The 18002-nt window shown below is 38.3% G+C and overlaps 1 protein-coding gene across 2 annotated transcripts in view; it reads left to right on the forward strand.

Moving 5' to 3' along the window:
* LOC106785751 overlaps positions 1-18002 on the forward strand; it is a 43204-nt gene that overhangs the window by 21596 nt on the left and 3606 nt on the right. For both annotated transcript variants that reach the window (XM_014746467.1, XM_014746468.1), the window contains 2 exons: positions 15595-15737; positions 15909-16211. In XM_014746467.1, the coding sequence (XP_014601953.1) occupies positions 15595-15737; positions 15909-16211 (446 nt within the window). The remainder of the gene's footprint in view (positions 1-15594; positions 15738-15908; positions 16212-18002) is intronic.

Below are 18002 nucleotides of genomic sequence, written 5' to 3' on the forward strand. Positions count from 1 at the left end.
CCAACTTAATAATGTTTTTTTAACTTGTCATAATTATGAACAATCTTCAAGTCAATCTTCATTAAAATCTATTATTTGGATAGATTTTAATAATGACATTTAATTTATTATGAAAATCAAAGTAAAAGAATTGTCTCCATGCTTCCATACGAAATAAGACAGTGAAATGTCATTAAAAATAATCTAACAAATATTTGTGAAAAAGCAAAGATTTTTCAACGATCTGAAAGCATTGAAAAATTTGATAAATTGGAAGAAAAAAAAAAACGCGGATTTAGAGCAGTAGATTGTCGTAAAGAAGTAAAGAAAGAAGAAGAAGAAGAAGAGGAAGAAATCGACTTTACTTAAAATTAATCCTCGATTCTCGAAGATGTTAAAAATAATCCGAGATTAAAGCTCGCGACGCGCTACGAAAGTTTGATAGAAAGTCGTGAGCGCGCGCGCGCCACCAATTCATGGCACGCAAGAACCATTTCGAAGAAGGAAAATAACAAAAGAATAAAGAGGAAAGAACAGAGAAAAAGGCGCAACAACAAAAAAACCGGAACGGGATCTTAATTCCGTCGAATAGGGATCCCTCGCAAATCTCTATCTTCCTGCTTAGCTATCGTACTATTGCGATGGTGGTGGTAATGCTGGTAGTGATGGTGATGGTGTTGGACGTAATGGTGGGGGAAAAGGATCGAAAGAAAAAGATAGGAAATAAAATTTATTTTTATGACCTGAAACCGGTATGGGAAAGGGCCGGTGCACCGGAATAAATGCAGTCAAGAATTACAAAAGATTACAGGTTAAGAATAAAGTAATGAATGAATCTGATGAAATAATAAAGAACGGGAAGAAGGAAATAAGAAAAAGACCCATGAATTGTAAATAAAATATGATAAAACATTAAAATAAAGAATTTAAAAACAAGCAAAGAGTAAATAAAACTCAAATAAGACGATGCTCCAGCTCGAAACGAGTTTTGTGTGAATACTTTTTCTTGATGTATTACATTTATATCAAATTTATTTTACTTATATATACCGAATTAGATAATGCATCAATTTTTAACTCTTAATGAATATATACAAAAGTTATTATATACAAAATATAAAATAATATAAATAATAAGAAAATTTATTGAAAAAAATAAAGAGATGGGAGAAAAAGAGTAGATGTCACTGGGTAGAATGTAAAATACAATACAATGAAATTATTGGGAAGAAGGGAAGAAAAGGAAGGAAACGGAAGGTAAATAATTTCCCTCCGGATCGACCTGGTTAAGATTCATAATTTATGATCTTGGGAGTAATCCTAGATGGGAGTGAGGGGTTAGGATGGGGACGGGTCACTCGGTAATGCGAAGAGCCGAACGGAGAAAGATGCGTGCATGGAAAAAGGGAGACGAAGGAAGGTAGACGGATAGAGTAAAAGAGCGAAAAAGAGGATAGGAGTGAGAGAGAGAGAGAGAGAGAGAAAGAGAGAGAGAGAGAGAGAGAGAGAGAGGAGTTAGGACTCATCCTTTGATCCGGGATTTATTTAACTACGATAGCAGAGCGTGGGCTTATCCCGGGGGAGGTTTTAGCCGGCAAAGGGGCGCGCTATTGATTTTTAGCTGGAGGATTAAAAGCGCACTTCCGTAACACTATACTCCAGCGCACGCACATGCACATGCCTTTCGTTCGTTCGTCGTGTTTTTTTTATCGTTCTCTCTTGCCTCTGCTTTTTGTTATATTTTTCCAAAGCTGGGACACTATTTCGTTTTATAATTTTCCTTCCTTCTTTTTTTTTTTTTGTTTATCTACCTTTTTTTTCCCTCCCATATTCGATAAGCCAGGATAATATACGCGTTGCTTTTGTCGAGCGAAATGAAATAAAGGAAGAGAAGACACTCGTGGATGTCCATGATAACGAGAAGGAAGCTAGACCATGCGAGATAACGATCTTCCAAGCTTATCTCTGGCAGTACTTTCAAAACGAGGTCAGACCAAGCGCAAGTGGAATTTCACACTTTCTCTGTTCTCTCAGCCCCTCGCGCTACGACGCCAAACGTTATCGTCCTTTTCTTCCTCTGCTCTTAAATCTGTTGGTTGTTGTTATTGTTACTGTTACTATTGCTCCTCTTGTCGTTACGACAAACGATCTAAAATCGAATACTCAAGTCGACTAAATCTTAACAACGTTTAACAAGGATCAATGGGTGAATGCGTACGTTCAAAATAAACTAAATAATGTTAAACGAAATAAAGACAGAGATATAGAAAAAGAGAATGAAAGATATTGTCAAGCTGCACGTTATCCTTGCTCGTTCGTAAGGAATGAAAACGGACTAAGACCGAGATCACTCCCCTTGGCTTTGCATCCTCTATTTGAGATACACATTTTCCACTTTCGTTATCCGCCTTCTGACTCCCGTTCGATCTTGGATCAAAGTGCAACGAACTTACGGACCGAGCTTGAAATCTGAAAGCAAACGATTGATCGAACTGAGGAACAGATAGACGAAGAAGCGTCGTGTAACAACGCTACCGTGTCCGCTATAATAGAGGGTTGATAACAAAAAATGTCCTAAGCTGAGAAATGAGAAAAGCGTATAGGTGAGTGTATGTGTTGCGTGCCTACGTAAACACGATGCACCGATCAGGCTGGCTTTAGGAATACGTTACCGTCGTCATCGTTGTCGGTGGTTATCTTCATGGGTCAGCGCCCACGGCTGTTGGCTTAATCTTCAGCTGCCGAGGAAAGAAAGAAAGAAAGAAGGCGAAGAAGAGATCGGGGTGTGAGTGAAAGAGGAGAGAACAGAGGGAGAGAAAGAGAGAGAGAGAGTGAGAAAGTTCAGAGGAAGACGAAGGGTCCATACGCGCTTATCTTTATCCGATGCTCGTTCGTCGACGAACGTTCCTCGTTTAACCATTCTCTTTATTTCTATCCTTCTTTTTTTTTTTTCTTACTTCTGAAATCAAGCGAACGATTATGCTACTCGATTTAATCCAATCGCTAAATTTTTATTATTACCCCGACTTACGGGTGCGTCATCTCTCTTCCTCTCTTTCTTTGCATTCCTCCCTCCTATTATCCTATTTTTCTTCCATCCTTGTCTCTTCCTATCTATCTTCCGTTTTTTATGTTTCTTTTTCTTTTTTTTTTCTTTTCCCCCTTTCAAGAGCAATAATAATGAATTAATTATTGAATTATCTTTTCGCTAACGTCATACTCGTGATTCTTATTTAACTTCGTTTGTTTGTTGCATATTTTTACTATTCTTATATATATATTCTTTCTACGGGGTAATTAATTTTATTCTCACCATAAGTTTCAGTATTACTTTTTTTATTTGTTCTTTTCTCGGAAAGATTGACTTTGTTTTCAATTCGATATTTGCTTCATTAAAGTTACATTTAAAGTTAAATTTGAATTTCTTGTAATTCTCATTGAACTGCTCGTAGGATTCGGGTTTTGATCTATTGATCGAAAGAATCTAGAATTAATCCCGGTCTATTTCTTATTTAAAGTAGGACACGATCGATACTATTCACCTTTCTCTCTTTAATCAAGATCACTTTAATTGTCTCGCCGGAGTCAACGTTGCGTTCTCGAAGCTGTTCGATAATCGTTAGGTTAGTTTTAAATTGTCTTCGGGTAATTAGCCAGGGTCGTCGAGTCCTTTCTCGTTAGTTGATCGTTTTAGATAGATCATTAAATGTTGAATCGACGAATAACGGTGTAGAAGAAGAAGAAGGAGGAGGAATAGAAGATCGTACGACTAATATGATCTAGTAGGATGCACAAAGTGAATCGCAATGGTCGCCAGCAAATAGTGCGTACGTCCCTGCGAGCACGAACCGTGTAAATCGTATTAGGGATTATTGCATGATCAAAAATATCCCCGAAGGATAATCCTCGAAGGTAGTAGCTATGTGTGAGTGGCATTAGCTCGGACGTGTATTATGATGCGTGTAGGTATACGTCGATCCCCTGAAAACCCCTATGGCCTCGCTCTCTCTCTCTCCCTCTCTCTCTCTCTCTCTCTTTCATCCTCTCGCTCGCCACCAGCATACCTATCTATCTCTCTCTCTCTCTCGCAAACACTACGTCATCGAGCGTATAAGAGAGTCTGTGTGCGTATCACCGCTACGTCGACCTCGGCGAAAATCCACGCCTCTGCATCCTGCTTTCGATTTATCTTTCTCTTCTTTCAAACGTGAGAGAGCGCGCGAGCATAAACAGGTGACGCGTCGCGAAGGGTTGCATTTCGGTTATATCGACAAATTTTCTATCCTTTTCTCCCTTTTCTTTTTTTTTCTTCCTTTCTTTCTATTTTTTTTATCTTCTTTTCTCTCTCCTATTCTTTTCTTGACCTCATTTCCTGGATCTCTATCATTGCTCCCTTTTGTCCTTCTTTATCTACCTTTCTCTTTTTTGATGGAAAATCAATTCGACACGAATCAATGATAATCAGAGTTTTAATAATCAATGCCGAAGCAAAAAGATTTTCGTTTTATTCATATATCTCGGTCAGTCAACTATTTTCTAACAATAAATTCAATCAGCTTCTAATCATAATTAATTCATATTCGGTCGTTGACAAAAATATGGTTAATACAATTTATTAAAGTATTATTTCAAGACGAATATTGTACGTCCAATGAGAGTCGTCGGTCTTAGCAAAAAGGGAACATTCCTTTTTCTACTTTTCTAATTTTATTTTCATTTAATTACACGATAAGACATTGTCGCGTAATTGCTAGCTTCTCTTCGCTGGAACAGTATTAAAACGAGCATACACACGTAGCTCTGTGTTCGCATCATACATAATCAAAAATAAGGGCTCGTTTTAAGGTACACGAAGATATTCATTGCTTTTCCAAAAGACTTTGTTCTCTCTTTTCTCCGAGAACAATATTCTTCAGAGTTTATTCATTAAGACTTCGTTATTCATTGAAGAGACGTATTCTTTTGAAAAATTGAATTAATCCTTCCTGACCAGATATTGCACTCAGTTGTCCTATTTTAACAAGAAGAATCAACATTCTTTTCTTTCTTATATTTTTGCATTTAAGAAAAAAACTTTTCTCTTCGAGCATTGTTGCAAAATCTCTCATTCAGATGCAAGAAGATGCCCCAAGTTGGAGATCCAAAAATAATAAAGAGAGAGAGAGAGAGAGAGAGAGAGAGAGAAAAAAAGACAAGAATAATAATAATAATAATAATAAAAAAATAGAAGAAAAAGCATAACGAGTTTCAAGAAATTTTCGTAGTTCGTCGTAACAACGTCAACGTTGTTATTTATTACACTCTATCGTAGTAATCAAAATGTAGTAAGTAGCAGCTCTCTTTAGCGTCGACACATTCTCCGCTCGTTGTCGCTTGAGAATAATTAATCATTATTTATAGGGTTAGTAGCAACGATCAATTCGTCCTCCGGGAATCGATCAACGCGTCTCGATTGAACGAGTCTTCGAGAGAAAGGAAGCTGCAAAAGCAGTAACGTGCTCGTTATTTCTTTCTTACTCTCAATGAGAGAACACGACGACAAAATACTTCTTCGAGAAAGAAAGGAAGAAAAACAGTAAGATAGAAAGCAAGCAAACAAGCAAGAAAGGAAGAATAAAACGAATGAAAGAAAGAAAGAAAGAAAGATAGAAAGAAAGACGTCTGCTCGCGTTCGACGTGCACCGGCAATCCTATTTCTTTCTTATGCAAAATCTTGGAGCTGCGCGTAGCGTGTTAAGGGATTAAAAGTCTGCTCTATAGGGTCAGCCGAAGGCTTAGTACTCCTAACAAGATTAGCCTAAGATGCCGAGTCCGCATACCCCGAGGATTACACATTATGTATTCACCTGGATATATTCACGCAGAGTAAGAGAGAGGGAGTGAGTAGAGGTGGGGAGTGGAGGGGGGGGAGAGAGAAATATCTAGTTCGTGCCTCTCGAATATATGTAGATACGATGCCTTCCTTCAACGACGATGACGCTCTTCTCTTCTTATAAGAATTAGTATCTCCTTAATCCGAATGGATTCTTTTCTCGAGCGATGTTTCTCAAAAATATAATGATTATCTAAATAATATATATTGAAGAAGAAAAAACGTAAAACTTGGGAAAGTATTCTCGAACGATTCGTACATAATGATGGAGAGAATCCGTGTAAAAGAATTCGTTTGAAGGCATTGTAATAATAGAAGACGCTTAGAGTAGCGAGATCCTATAACGTGCTGGAAGAAAGAAAGCATCGCTGAGAGGGAGCCTTATCTTTCCCTCGTCGACTAGTACTCTATTTCGAGGCCGAGATACCAGAGTTCATTCTATCTCTTTCTCTCTTTATTTCACTCTTTCCACTCGCTTAATGTCTCTTCTCTTTTCTCTCTTTCTTTCTATTTTTCCAAGTACCACCACCACCACCTCCTCCTTCGATATTTCTCCTTTTCTCTCTGTCTCTCTCTTTTTCTTTCTCACGCGTTTTGATTATAACAGAAGCGAGAAAGTCTAAAACGAACGAAGGGAGATAGAAAAGAGATAGGTGAATAAGAAAGGAAAGAAGAAAGTCCGAGAGAGATACGGAGAAACGAGCATTGAGTAATTGTCGGCTTACGTCTGTCAGGTCGTCAAAAGCTCTCTCTCTCTCTCTCTCTCTCGTCTTCCCTCTTAAGCAACCGTGACGACCAAAAATCGAGATAAGCTTACGAATCTTTTACCCTATCTTCTTTGCCATTTCACCTCATGGAAATCGCGAGTTACAACGAATCATTCCATGCTTCGAATACTTTTTCCACTTCTCTTTTCTATATTAAAGAAAGTAAGGGAGAGAAAGAGAGAGGGAGGTGTGTACTCAAACGCATTTGAAATATCCTTTTAACTTTCCTAACATGCACGAACTTTTCCATCGTCTCTTTAAAAGTGGATCGAAATCGTGTTCCGAGTTGAAAAATAAATTCAAATTTAATAAGAGAAATATTATAGCGATGAGATGAACGTCAAGCGTATTACGAAGAATTATTTTCATATGAGTTATTGATCGATCTTCTTTTACATAGACATATGATCGAATGGGAGCTCGCGAATAGCCGTATAGTATATACATATGTATGTGTAATAGAATAAAACTAGAGTCCCTGGCAACCACTGACTCCGGTCGCACCAGGTGTAAAGTATATAGGTAAAAAGGAAATATATCTCTGTCTCAATACTTATATGCGAAACATCGCGTTCAAAGTTTCGAGCAATAGCCAGAATTAGAATTAATAGCAATCAATTTTGTTTTCAATTTCTATTGCAAAACGTCGTGTCTGCGTTTGAAATTATTTCATAAATATAATATCTTAGAAAACTTATCACCCCAAATTCGATACATCGAAAACAACTTAAAACCAATTCTTAAATCGCATAATCGCGAAGCGATTTTGTACTTTCAGGTAAGTTGGTTGGCAGGCAGGAGCAAATAAGACGTAGAAAGGAGAAGTTTTCCGAGATGATAGAAAGTGAAAGATAGAGAAACATAGAAAGACAAGACAAGACAAGACAGGACAAGACAAGACAAGAGAGGAAAAGGATAGAGCGATCCAAGAATGGTAGGAGTAAGTGGTGGTTTTGGCAAGGGGATGCTCTGATGCGATTTCACGCTGGATTTGCTTAAGATCTCCGCTAAGGAGCCCTTTAACCCTCCCCTTTTACCCTTCCATCACGCTATCTACGCGTTCGTGGCTTCCTTCATCTTTACTTACTTCGGTCACTTCTCCTCGGTAATTCTCCTTTCTCGTCCAAAATGCCACAATAGAGTTAAATTATTATCGATCTAAGACAATCATTTATAAATAGTATCATTTATTTGATATTTCTATAAGCTTTCAACGTAACTTTTGGCCATAATCGATAAAGATCTGAGAAAATCTTTATTTCAAAGATATCCCATAAGATCGTATAAAATTCTCTCCAGATTGAAGGATAATCCTTGAACTGACCTTCTCCTCCTTTGAACTCAAAGTTCCGTACGCAAGTCGGCCTTCGATCTCCCTAAATATTTGAGATCCGTCCGAGCAAGTGGAATAGCTAAATCCGACGTATTCCTTGGACGGATGGACGATAGGGAGAGCGGTCGGGGTTGAGGCTGGAGTTTGAACTCGGGGTTGGGGCTGGGGTTACGTCTGGAGGATGGGGTGGTTCAGGTTTTGCGTTGGAAGCCCTCACGGATTAGAAGCGTTCGTATTGCGCACGTATATCCGTGTTTTAAGGATGCTCGCGCATACACACGGCTGTATGCAAACCCTTATGGCTTAAGCTAAGGCTAAGGCTCTCCCTTGAGATTACTACGTCATTCTGCAGGACTCTCCAGTCGCCGGAAGGATCAGCCTCTCTCTCTCTCTCTCTCTTTCTTCTTCCTTCGGAGGATTTCGCCTTTCCTAAATCAGGTTGTCAGGCCACGATCCTGCTTCGCGTCCGCCGATCTAGAAAGACGTCGTCCAATGCCGTCCGTTCGAAGCTTCTTCGATATCTTCGAGGAAAAAAAAGGATCTCGTCTTTCTTTTTCAATATACGCAAGATTTGAGAAACATAAGAACGCATCTCGTTCGACGAATAATCCTTGGCATCTCTTCGACGACGAAGAAATCGGGGACGAAGAACTAATGGACTTGGTACCTACCTGTCCTCTTCCTATCAACCTCCCACCTCCCCACCTCTCCGCCACCGTTCTTCCTTCTCGTCTCTTGCCAACTCTAAATCATCCCCCGACAACGAGTTCGCGCTCGCAATAACTCGTTACCGAAAATCCAAATTAAGCTCCTTAGCCAAGAAATTTACGAGACGTTCGTTGCCCCTCTCTTCTTCCTACCTTCCCTATACCCACGTCTCCCTCCCCTCTTCTTCTCTATCTTTAAGACGCACCCCTTTTCCTCCTTATATACCTTCAAGAACGCAGTTTACCAAAGTAATTTTAATCTTCGATGCGTATGGGACGCGCGAACGCTCCACGATCTATATCTTCATCGAACAGCTGTCCTGAATGTGTGCGTCTTTAAATATATATATATGTATTGACGCGTTCATGTATTCGATAAAATAACGAGAGAGTGAGAAAGATAAAGGTACGTCGTTCTCCTTGCTTTTCCACTATATATATATAGATATATATGATATACATATATATCTCTCTCTTTGTCTCTTATTCTCTGCCTTGTATAAGAGCTTATTCTCTAAGCGTCTTAGAGCAAGTTTTCACCCTTGCTACTCTCCTACGTACTCGAACGCGCGCGTTCTTATGAGAGCACGATCGTCAGCGATCTCAGAAATCAGGCAAATCGTAGAACCGAACATACATCTCCAAGGATCTCCACGTATTTAGCTTTTAAGACATTCAATGGATAGGAACAATAATCTTTTCTTATCTTTTTTTTCTATGCTAATAGGATATGTAAGTTTTCAATCACAGATAATATATTATACAGTTCAAAGATATAGTATCAAATCTTGACGTTTAAAAAAGAGAGATCAATTTGTTGTTGACCCATATTTTCTTTCTTATCCGATGAAAAGTTTATAATTGCATAAAAGGAAGATATTAAATGGTGTTGTTAATTCAATTGAATAAAAAAAAAAACAAAAAAAGGAAGATATGTAACAGACGATCACGCAAAAAAATGCAAACGACGTACAAAAGTATTCATCCGAACAAAGTTTAATGATGAAAAAATAAGAAGAAGGAAAATAAAAGGTTAGAAAGTGGGAAGATAAGTTAGTTCTCCGCGATGCGTGATTATGTCGCTAAGAATGGGCTAATACTCGGATTTAGAAGGTTTCGTCGCGTGGCCGGTTATCTTATAAGTTACACCGACTGTAATGTTATCTCATTAGGTACGTCTTATCTAGTGCTTTCGTCCGCGCTCGAGCTTAGCTCCTCTACCCGGGCGGAGCTTAAATCGCACGCGAGCTTAACGGAACGAATGGCTGACCATTGGACGCACGCGAACGAAACACGACGCGGACGGCGAGCAAACCTCGAGTCATCCTAAATCAATCCTGAATTGTGTTAGTTCGATATCAACTAACACGACAAACTTTAACCTGAGCTCTTCAATCAAGTCCAACCACTTCATCCGTTGAAAATACTCATCTCGGCCGTAGGGGTCTATTATTATTTCGATTAACAATCACGCTTATAACAATGCGATCAAAATAATATATTTCGTTGTGACATATGTCAATACGATTTCAATGTAGCCTACAGTAGCTAGGATGATAAAAGTGTAGATATCCTACAACGTGTTAAACATTTGTCTATTTTTCATTTTATCAGAAAATAGAACGATAATCCTAAATTCAAATTGTATTATTTGTATGTCATAAAATTCCGAAGTCAAATTTAAATGAATACTTTAATGATCCGTTATTTCCCTACGTTTTCGATTAAGTATCAGAAAACATAGAATCGGTTGTATCATTCGCGAACGGATAAGATGTATTTTTCTGGGCAGGTACGATTGATAAAAAATAAAATCAGATATAGTTATCATTATTTTTTGCGCTATTGCATATCGTTAGATGCGATTTTATTGGCTTCGGCGATAACGATTCAATGGACACCTAATAATCCGCCGGAGATTATCTCACTTCGTTAATCGAACTTTCATTCGGGACATATGACTCAATTCAAACAGAACATTTTACGTTTTTTATCTACATTTTTTTTTTATTTCTACGCAATATTAGATAATTCTCAGTTTACGTAATAAATCTACGTTATTTTGTCTGTAAATGGAAAAATTGTATCACTATTTATGAGTCCAATCTTAGAAATGGGCCTATGGATAGATAATAATGATCTATATAATTCTTCTGACAAACATATGTTCCAGTTAATTTTTATCGCCAACTAATTCCAAGTTAAGTAGCATATTCGATGAAACTGCCACCGAATCCAACAAACGTCTGATAGTGGAATTTATCGAAAGAAGTTTAACAAAACTAATAACGTTCGTGTTTGCAGAACATTTTACGAAGAAAAAAATTGCTTATTGATCGAGAAAACAATACGAGAATGTGTGTTGATATAGAAACAAGGTCAGACAATATTTACATTTGTGCATGAATTTGTATCATTATCATCTCCGTTATCTTCTATCCATCCTCGAAGTCATTTTTACTTATCAAAGAGCAGACAAATTTTAGGACTTAGAAAATAAAAAAAAGAGAAATGGAGAATTCTAGCGCGCGTTAGGAAGCAAATAGAAACACCACAACCACGTTTTAATGTAGTCAACGATAAAAAGGGGAAATCATTGAAAAAGAAAGAAAGAAAGAAAGAAAGAAAGAAAGAAAGAGAGAACATGAGGCAGATAAACGCGTCGAAAGAGTTGGGTCCTTATCTGTAAAGGCCGACATCCGCCGGATCAGCTCGAGATACCGAAACCACCCACACTTTCCTTCTTCTTTATACACCCTTCTTTCTCTTCTACGCTCTTCGTACTTGATGCTTTAATTAATCTCTTTATTTTTTCATCAATGAGTGTATATATATATACACGTTCATGTGTATTTACGAACAAAAGGATTAGAATTATTGTTAATAAAGTGTAGATATAATACCAAAAATACTTGTTTAAAATTACAATACTATAAGTTTAACGGTGACTATGACGATGACAGAGTGTTCGAGATAGATGAAGTTAAACTTAAAATAGAAACTTCATTAGATGAAAAGCAAGCGAAAAGTATGGCTAACGTTTTGTCTTTGACCGAGGCTTCGTTATACCAACCGGCTGATTCGATTTCGAGAGATTATAGGCAGTATCGTCTTAGATTACCTAGTCACGAAGACGAAGAAGAAACCTTAGGATCGAGGTCCCACGCGTACTGCGACTCTTTCTATCTCTATTTTTTTCTCTTAATCTCACTTTTTCTCTCTTTAACCCATCTGCATGACACTTTTCTCTAATTGGGAACTACATTCAATCAAAATAGAAACTAGAGTTCCTTCGAATGATCCAATCGATTGAATTAGATACAAACACTCATTAAAATTATAAATTTCAATTATTTAAGCGCGAGAAAATAATGTAGAAAAACAATGATAAGTTGATACGTAATCGATTACATTTCATATAAATGGCTTATCAAAATATTTATGCGATTATAGAGAAAAAGATATTTAAATATAATAAATAATGAGAAAAAAGAAGAAAAAATATATAAAATAAAATAAAAGAATCGATATATACATTTGATCCACGTATTCGAACATTTCGCAATCTTTCTTCTATCACTCTTTTTACGTCTCTCGTCATTTCAAAATCGATCTTTTAAATAATCTCCGTTTATTTAGCCAGCCACGAAAGTGGGATTAATCCCTAAGAGTATCGCCCGTTTAAGAGATAAGCTAGTTCAAAGCACATAAGTATACCGCCATATTAATTCTATAAATAACACTTGCTAGTATCCGTCCAATAGATAATCGCGCTTAGTTCAACATTATTCTCAATCGAGTTTCCTCCTTCTTTCTTATTTGTGATTTAGAAAGACTACGAGCTAATCTAACCGACAAAAGAAATAATCTGCCTTATGCGGAAACTGAAGAACGAAGACGCGGAAAGAAAAATATTCCCAGAGAGTATCTTTCACTTCGTTTTCTCTCTATATCTTTCTCTCTCTCTTTCCCTCTCTCTCCACTGTTCACTCGTTCCCATTTAAAAGAAGAAGCCATTATCGTTGGGGATGGCCCACCGCAAACTCGGCCGCGGGGTTGTCGAAAAATATGTTCCAACTTTTTTATCTCACATCCGTAAAGCACCGAGAGTGCTGAATGCGACCAGGGAGTCGTTAATTTATCAGCAAAAGAGTCAAAAAGAAATAGAAAAAACATCGTAGGGAGAGTAAGAGAGAAACGCAGCATTTAAAGAGAGCGCCACTCGTTCTGTCGACGAATCGGCACCAACGTTCTTCCATTTTACGTTTATCGGATAAAAGACAAAGGGGAAGGAAAAAAAAAGAAATGAAAAACGAAAGGTCTCGATGGAGAATCGATTAGTTTTGCTGTTACTCTCTTTCTCGTTCTAATTCTCCCTCTTTCTCTCTTTCTGGCTCTTAACCGGAAGTGCGTGTTTGAAAATAATGCGACCGTTTCGCGGTTTTAATTGAATATTTAATAAATCGCAAATATATAGTGCGCCGTGTGTGCGTGGAGATTTAATTAAATTTTAATCGCCTTAATTAATTCCATTACAAAATTATGCGCGCGCTTACCTAACCCCCTTCCCCCTATCCCACCCCTCCTCCTGCTATTCCTTCCTCCCTCTCTCCCCCCCCCTTCATGATTTCTCCCCATGCTTTCTCTTCTCACATCCTTCTTCGTTCACCTCTCCTACCGATCGTGGCCCGTTCACGGATAATTTTGCGTTATGCTCGTCGCTTGAAACACATGCCCATATTCTATAGGGATATTCTACAGGGATTTTCTGTATTTTCAAATCTTCCTTTCCCGTTCTTTTCGTTATCTCGTTCCAATTAAAGTTTCGAGGCTAATCGATGAAAAAAGGGAAAAAGAGAGAGAGAAAGAAAATTAAATGTTGCAAATGTTGATATTTTGTTAATGTGAATATTAATGATAAACATTGAAAAAGTGAAATAATAATTATTTAAGGATATATATATAATTAAAGAAGAATAAATATGATTGCACGAGTGATATCTCAAATTTACGAAAAATAAGTGGATCAAGTAAGAAGAATAAATTTCAAAGTCGAAAAAACTAAGCAGAAATTCGATCTTAATGATTGGCCGAGAAAAATAAAAAATAAATAAAAAACATCGGTATGTGAAACTCGGTCTGGTCTTGATCTTTTCTCCTTCTTTTTCTTCATCTTTCTTTCTTGGAGGGTCCTCCCGATGAATCTTATCATCCAACATGAACTGTCAAAGACGAGAAGGTTGCTTGACGCTTCTTCCGACGTGCCAGTTCCTTCCTCTCCGTTAGCGAGCCGAACGGGGAGATAACCGGAAGTTAGATAGGACCTGCACCAGAAATGAGAAATGTCTTTGCCGTTGCAGAGATTAAAGATTTCGGGATGAGTTTGCTGCCACTTTCTTCCCGTCTTCCCCTTCTTTTGGACTTTCCTTTTCACGATCATTCGTCTTTTAAGGCAACAACTTTTTAGACAACTCGACCTTATTCCTTCATTTATAAATTGTACCATTAATTAAGATTATCAAACAGCTGATCGTTAACTAACAGATAATAAACTTATCTGAGCGAGTTGGGAAGAAAAAATTAAATATTATAATATAAGAGAAGAACGATTAGAGCAAGCAAGATTTGACTGCTCGTTATTAGATAGATTGTATCATAGGAACGAAGTAGCATCGGTTAAATACATCTCATCTTTGCTTAAATAGGCAACCATTATGAGAATAAAGGTAGTAAGATCGTTCTTTAACAGGACAAGTCACGTGGCACGGTGAATCGTAAGACACGAAACGTTGCTAATAAACAGACCGCGTAATACGGTCTACCGCGACTAAACCCTGTGGCGTAAAAGCCCACCTTAAACCAGCTGATCCCGGTACAAAGACGACGCAAGGACCAGGCACCTTAATGAAAACTGTACGTCCCTGGATTAAGGTGGCCACCGGTCAGCCTACAGCATCCCTCTAGGTACGACCTGTCTTATGCAATGTAGGGTGTAGATGAGAGGGAAAGAGAGAGAGAGAGAGAGGAAACCTTCTCTATGATGTCCGACCATATTAGATGGAAGTTTAGAGGCATTAATATCTAATATAGTGGCGCCAGGTAGTAAATCCTTTCTCGGTTATCTTCGCTGAAGACTTAGCACCTTGCATCGAGGAGCCATTGGCCATCAATCTACCTGTCTCGAGCTCCCTCGGCTCTTTATTTATTGACCTTAGTCGTTTAATATCGATTGTAAATAAGTTACTCGAAAACAGGTTGATATACACGTAAAGAGATAGATAGAAAAAGATGCTTGCTGCTTCTTCTTCATTAATTGTAAGAAAAGAACGACTAAAGGAGTAACGAGGAAATGAAATCAGCATTTAAGGAGCGTTTAAGATAATCAAAATCCACGAACATTGAAAGCATACTTTAAGAGATTCGGTATTATGCGAATTGGACCTGGTAAAGCACTGTTTTCTATCTCTTATTCCTTTTCATCCTTTCTTTCTCTAGATCTCTGTCTCTGTCTCTCTCTATTTCTCTCTTTCTCTCTTTCTCTATCTCCATTTTCTCGGTTTCGGAGAAATCTGGGATTATGATCTGAAGTAGGATAGAGACTCCGGGACTTAAGTCAGGGTTCACAAGGATCGTAGCTATTGTGCCATCGCCCAGCTTCCATTGTCTCGGGTTAGACGAGTAGATCTGCATATGCTTAACATCGGAGTTAGACAGCTCTTGGCGATCTTCAACTCCGCGAATCATCTCAAATATCATGATTCTCCAACATCGAAGTCGATACCCATTGTACTGTTGGAAATGCCTCGGTGTCAGGGTAACCAAGACGAATTACCAAGGCGGCTTTTCCTTCTTCGGCTCTTTTAGAAAATCTATCGTTGTCTTAATTTTCTTTTTTTCTTCCGCCTCTAATCGAATTCTCAATGTTCTTTGTTCCAGCTAAAAATCTGCCAGTTCATTGCGTCGTCGAGACAATTCATAACATTGTCGAGAGTCATGCGAGCAATGCCCGAGAAAATTGGCGAAGACCTCAAATCGAGACCGATTCTTATGTAATCATTCCAGTCGCAATGCCTTTTCAGGTAATTTCATAACGTTCAATTAATATTTAAAATATTGACTTAAAAAAAATTACTTAAATTCCTATTAGAGTTCAATAATAATGAAATTCATCTAAAAGAAATGAAAATATTTTATTTTGAGGCATTTGTTCATCCCTTCGATACGATTCACTTTTATATTTATTGTTTCAGGATTTAGTGGGAGAGGCATTGGTCCGGCTGGGTTATTCGAGCGATTTAATACCTAGCGCAAGAGGTAGCATAGTGATAAGAAACTGGAAACCTCTACCGATGGAAAAAGTAGCGGAAGGTCCACTTTTAACAGTTGGCGATATCCTTGCTGAACTTACCTCGGTAGCAACCTTGAAGATTCAGGTTTACAGATCGAGACCACCACCGCCTAGTCCCGCAGCCGAAGTTAGAAATAAATTGCTTAGGCTGCTCTTACTTCATAGCCACGCTCTTCTCGTTTCCGCAGGATGTCCTTTGGACGAGGTAAAAATCTCTTTCGTTGAATAAATTCTTTAGGAAATGAGGGAGAGAGAGAGAGAGAGAGAAAGACAAAACGATTGTCAAGGTCGACTTGTAAAGAGCCACCACAAGGAGCACTTAAAAATGTATAAAATGTAAATCTAGCCCGAAGAGTGTTTGCCTTGGTAGCTCTTTAATCTCATTAAGAAGTCCTCCTCTTTGGTACTCTTGTTCCTCCTTGGTAGAACGACGCTGGTAATCTTCGCCGTTGGTGTCTCGCACCCGGCTGATCCTCGCCTTAAATAAATGTTCTCTCGGTTTCGTGTCGCCAATCGAAAATTCAACTCTATAAAAGGCCCTGACCCTCTTTTCTTTTCTTTACCTTTCTTCTATCCTTTTTTCTTTCGAAAGAAAAACGATCACGAGTACTTTGGCAAGCTATTGAATATACATGGATCTTTGCAAGAGTTATCTCTCGAAAGAAAAAGCGTTGTAATTCTTGCAAGAAGTAGACGAAGCTAGATCGATGCCAAAGAAAATTGTCTTTTCGAGTTCTTATTTTATTTTATCTTTCCTTCAAGCTTTCCGTCTTTTTTCCAACAACGAAAACGATGATCCATGATACGTCAACTGGAAAAGGAGAACGTTTCGCGATCGTGCTTTACCGACAGTAGAAGATCTTATAGCATGTGATAGGATTACCCTTTACTCAACCAAATTCGCAGCCTTCATCAAAAGCCCCTTCGATATCGGCACAGGGTAGCCACCCTTCAACCACCCCTCTCTCTCTCTCTTTCGCTTACTTGACGAACTGGTATTATCTAAGTGCACTCTCTTTGAAGATCCTGCTACTCGCCCATCCCCGAACTTTAATGCCGCTCGCGGTGGTCTATGATTACCAATTTTCTCTGGCAGACGTTACCCGCTCGTATTTCGGCCCGTCGGCTAATGGCGAACAACCGTGATGGAGAACCTTCGTCTCTCATAGATTTGCTTTAATCTGACAATGATTCCTACTCGAAGATTCATTGACTAAAAGACGTTCGATTCTATCTACAATTTCAACATGACATTTTGATCTTTACTCTAGTAGAATATGTTGAAAAATTGATCCAATTAATATTCTTCCGACGTGAAGAAAAATTATATTTAGTATTGTCTAGATTTATTGATTTTCAATCAAAAATTTGGAGACGAGTTTCGGTATAGTCTAACATCGTCTTTATTCGTAATTTCACTGATCCTAAAGAATTCTATTAAACATCTTTATTACCCGTGCATATAAGATTATTTTTTACCAAAATTAAAAACAGACGTATCATCTTCGAGCAAATTTTCCACCCACTTTCTTAAGCCTTCGGAACCGTCGTGTAAAGTAAATCGCATTAGCCCTCGAAAGATGCTTATTGTTGACAAAATTACGAATTCGTTCTTCATACGTGTGTTTGTTCGCGGATTTAAAAGCGATTGATTTACTACTGGCCCGTACCTCGAGGAGATCAGCTGACAGACATCACCTACTGCGTCATCCTTCGAGAATAATAAATACGTGTAAATCAGGCTCGAAGAGAAGCGCAGCTACTTGTATAGTCTCAGATAAGCCACTCTCTACGTTTTTGAACAACGACGACGACGACGACGACAACGACGACGACGATGTCTGTTTACCGAACGATTTCTCAAATCTTCTTGAGAGAAGTCTACGTCGACTGTCTGGCCAATGACGCCTTTGCACTTACTTACACCGCTTTAACCTCACTGAATGATTAAGTACGCCGTTATAAAACTCACGGATGAAGATTCAATGTTGCTGTC

Source organism: Polistes canadensis, unplaced genomic scaffold (assembly GCF_001313835.1).
Source record: "Polistes canadensis isolate GaletaPanama2010 unplaced genomic scaffold, ASM131383v1 scaffold_55, whole genome shotgun sequence".
NCBI classification, from domain to species: Eukaryota; Metazoa; Arthropoda; class Insecta; order Hymenoptera; family Vespidae; genus Polistes; species Polistes canadensis.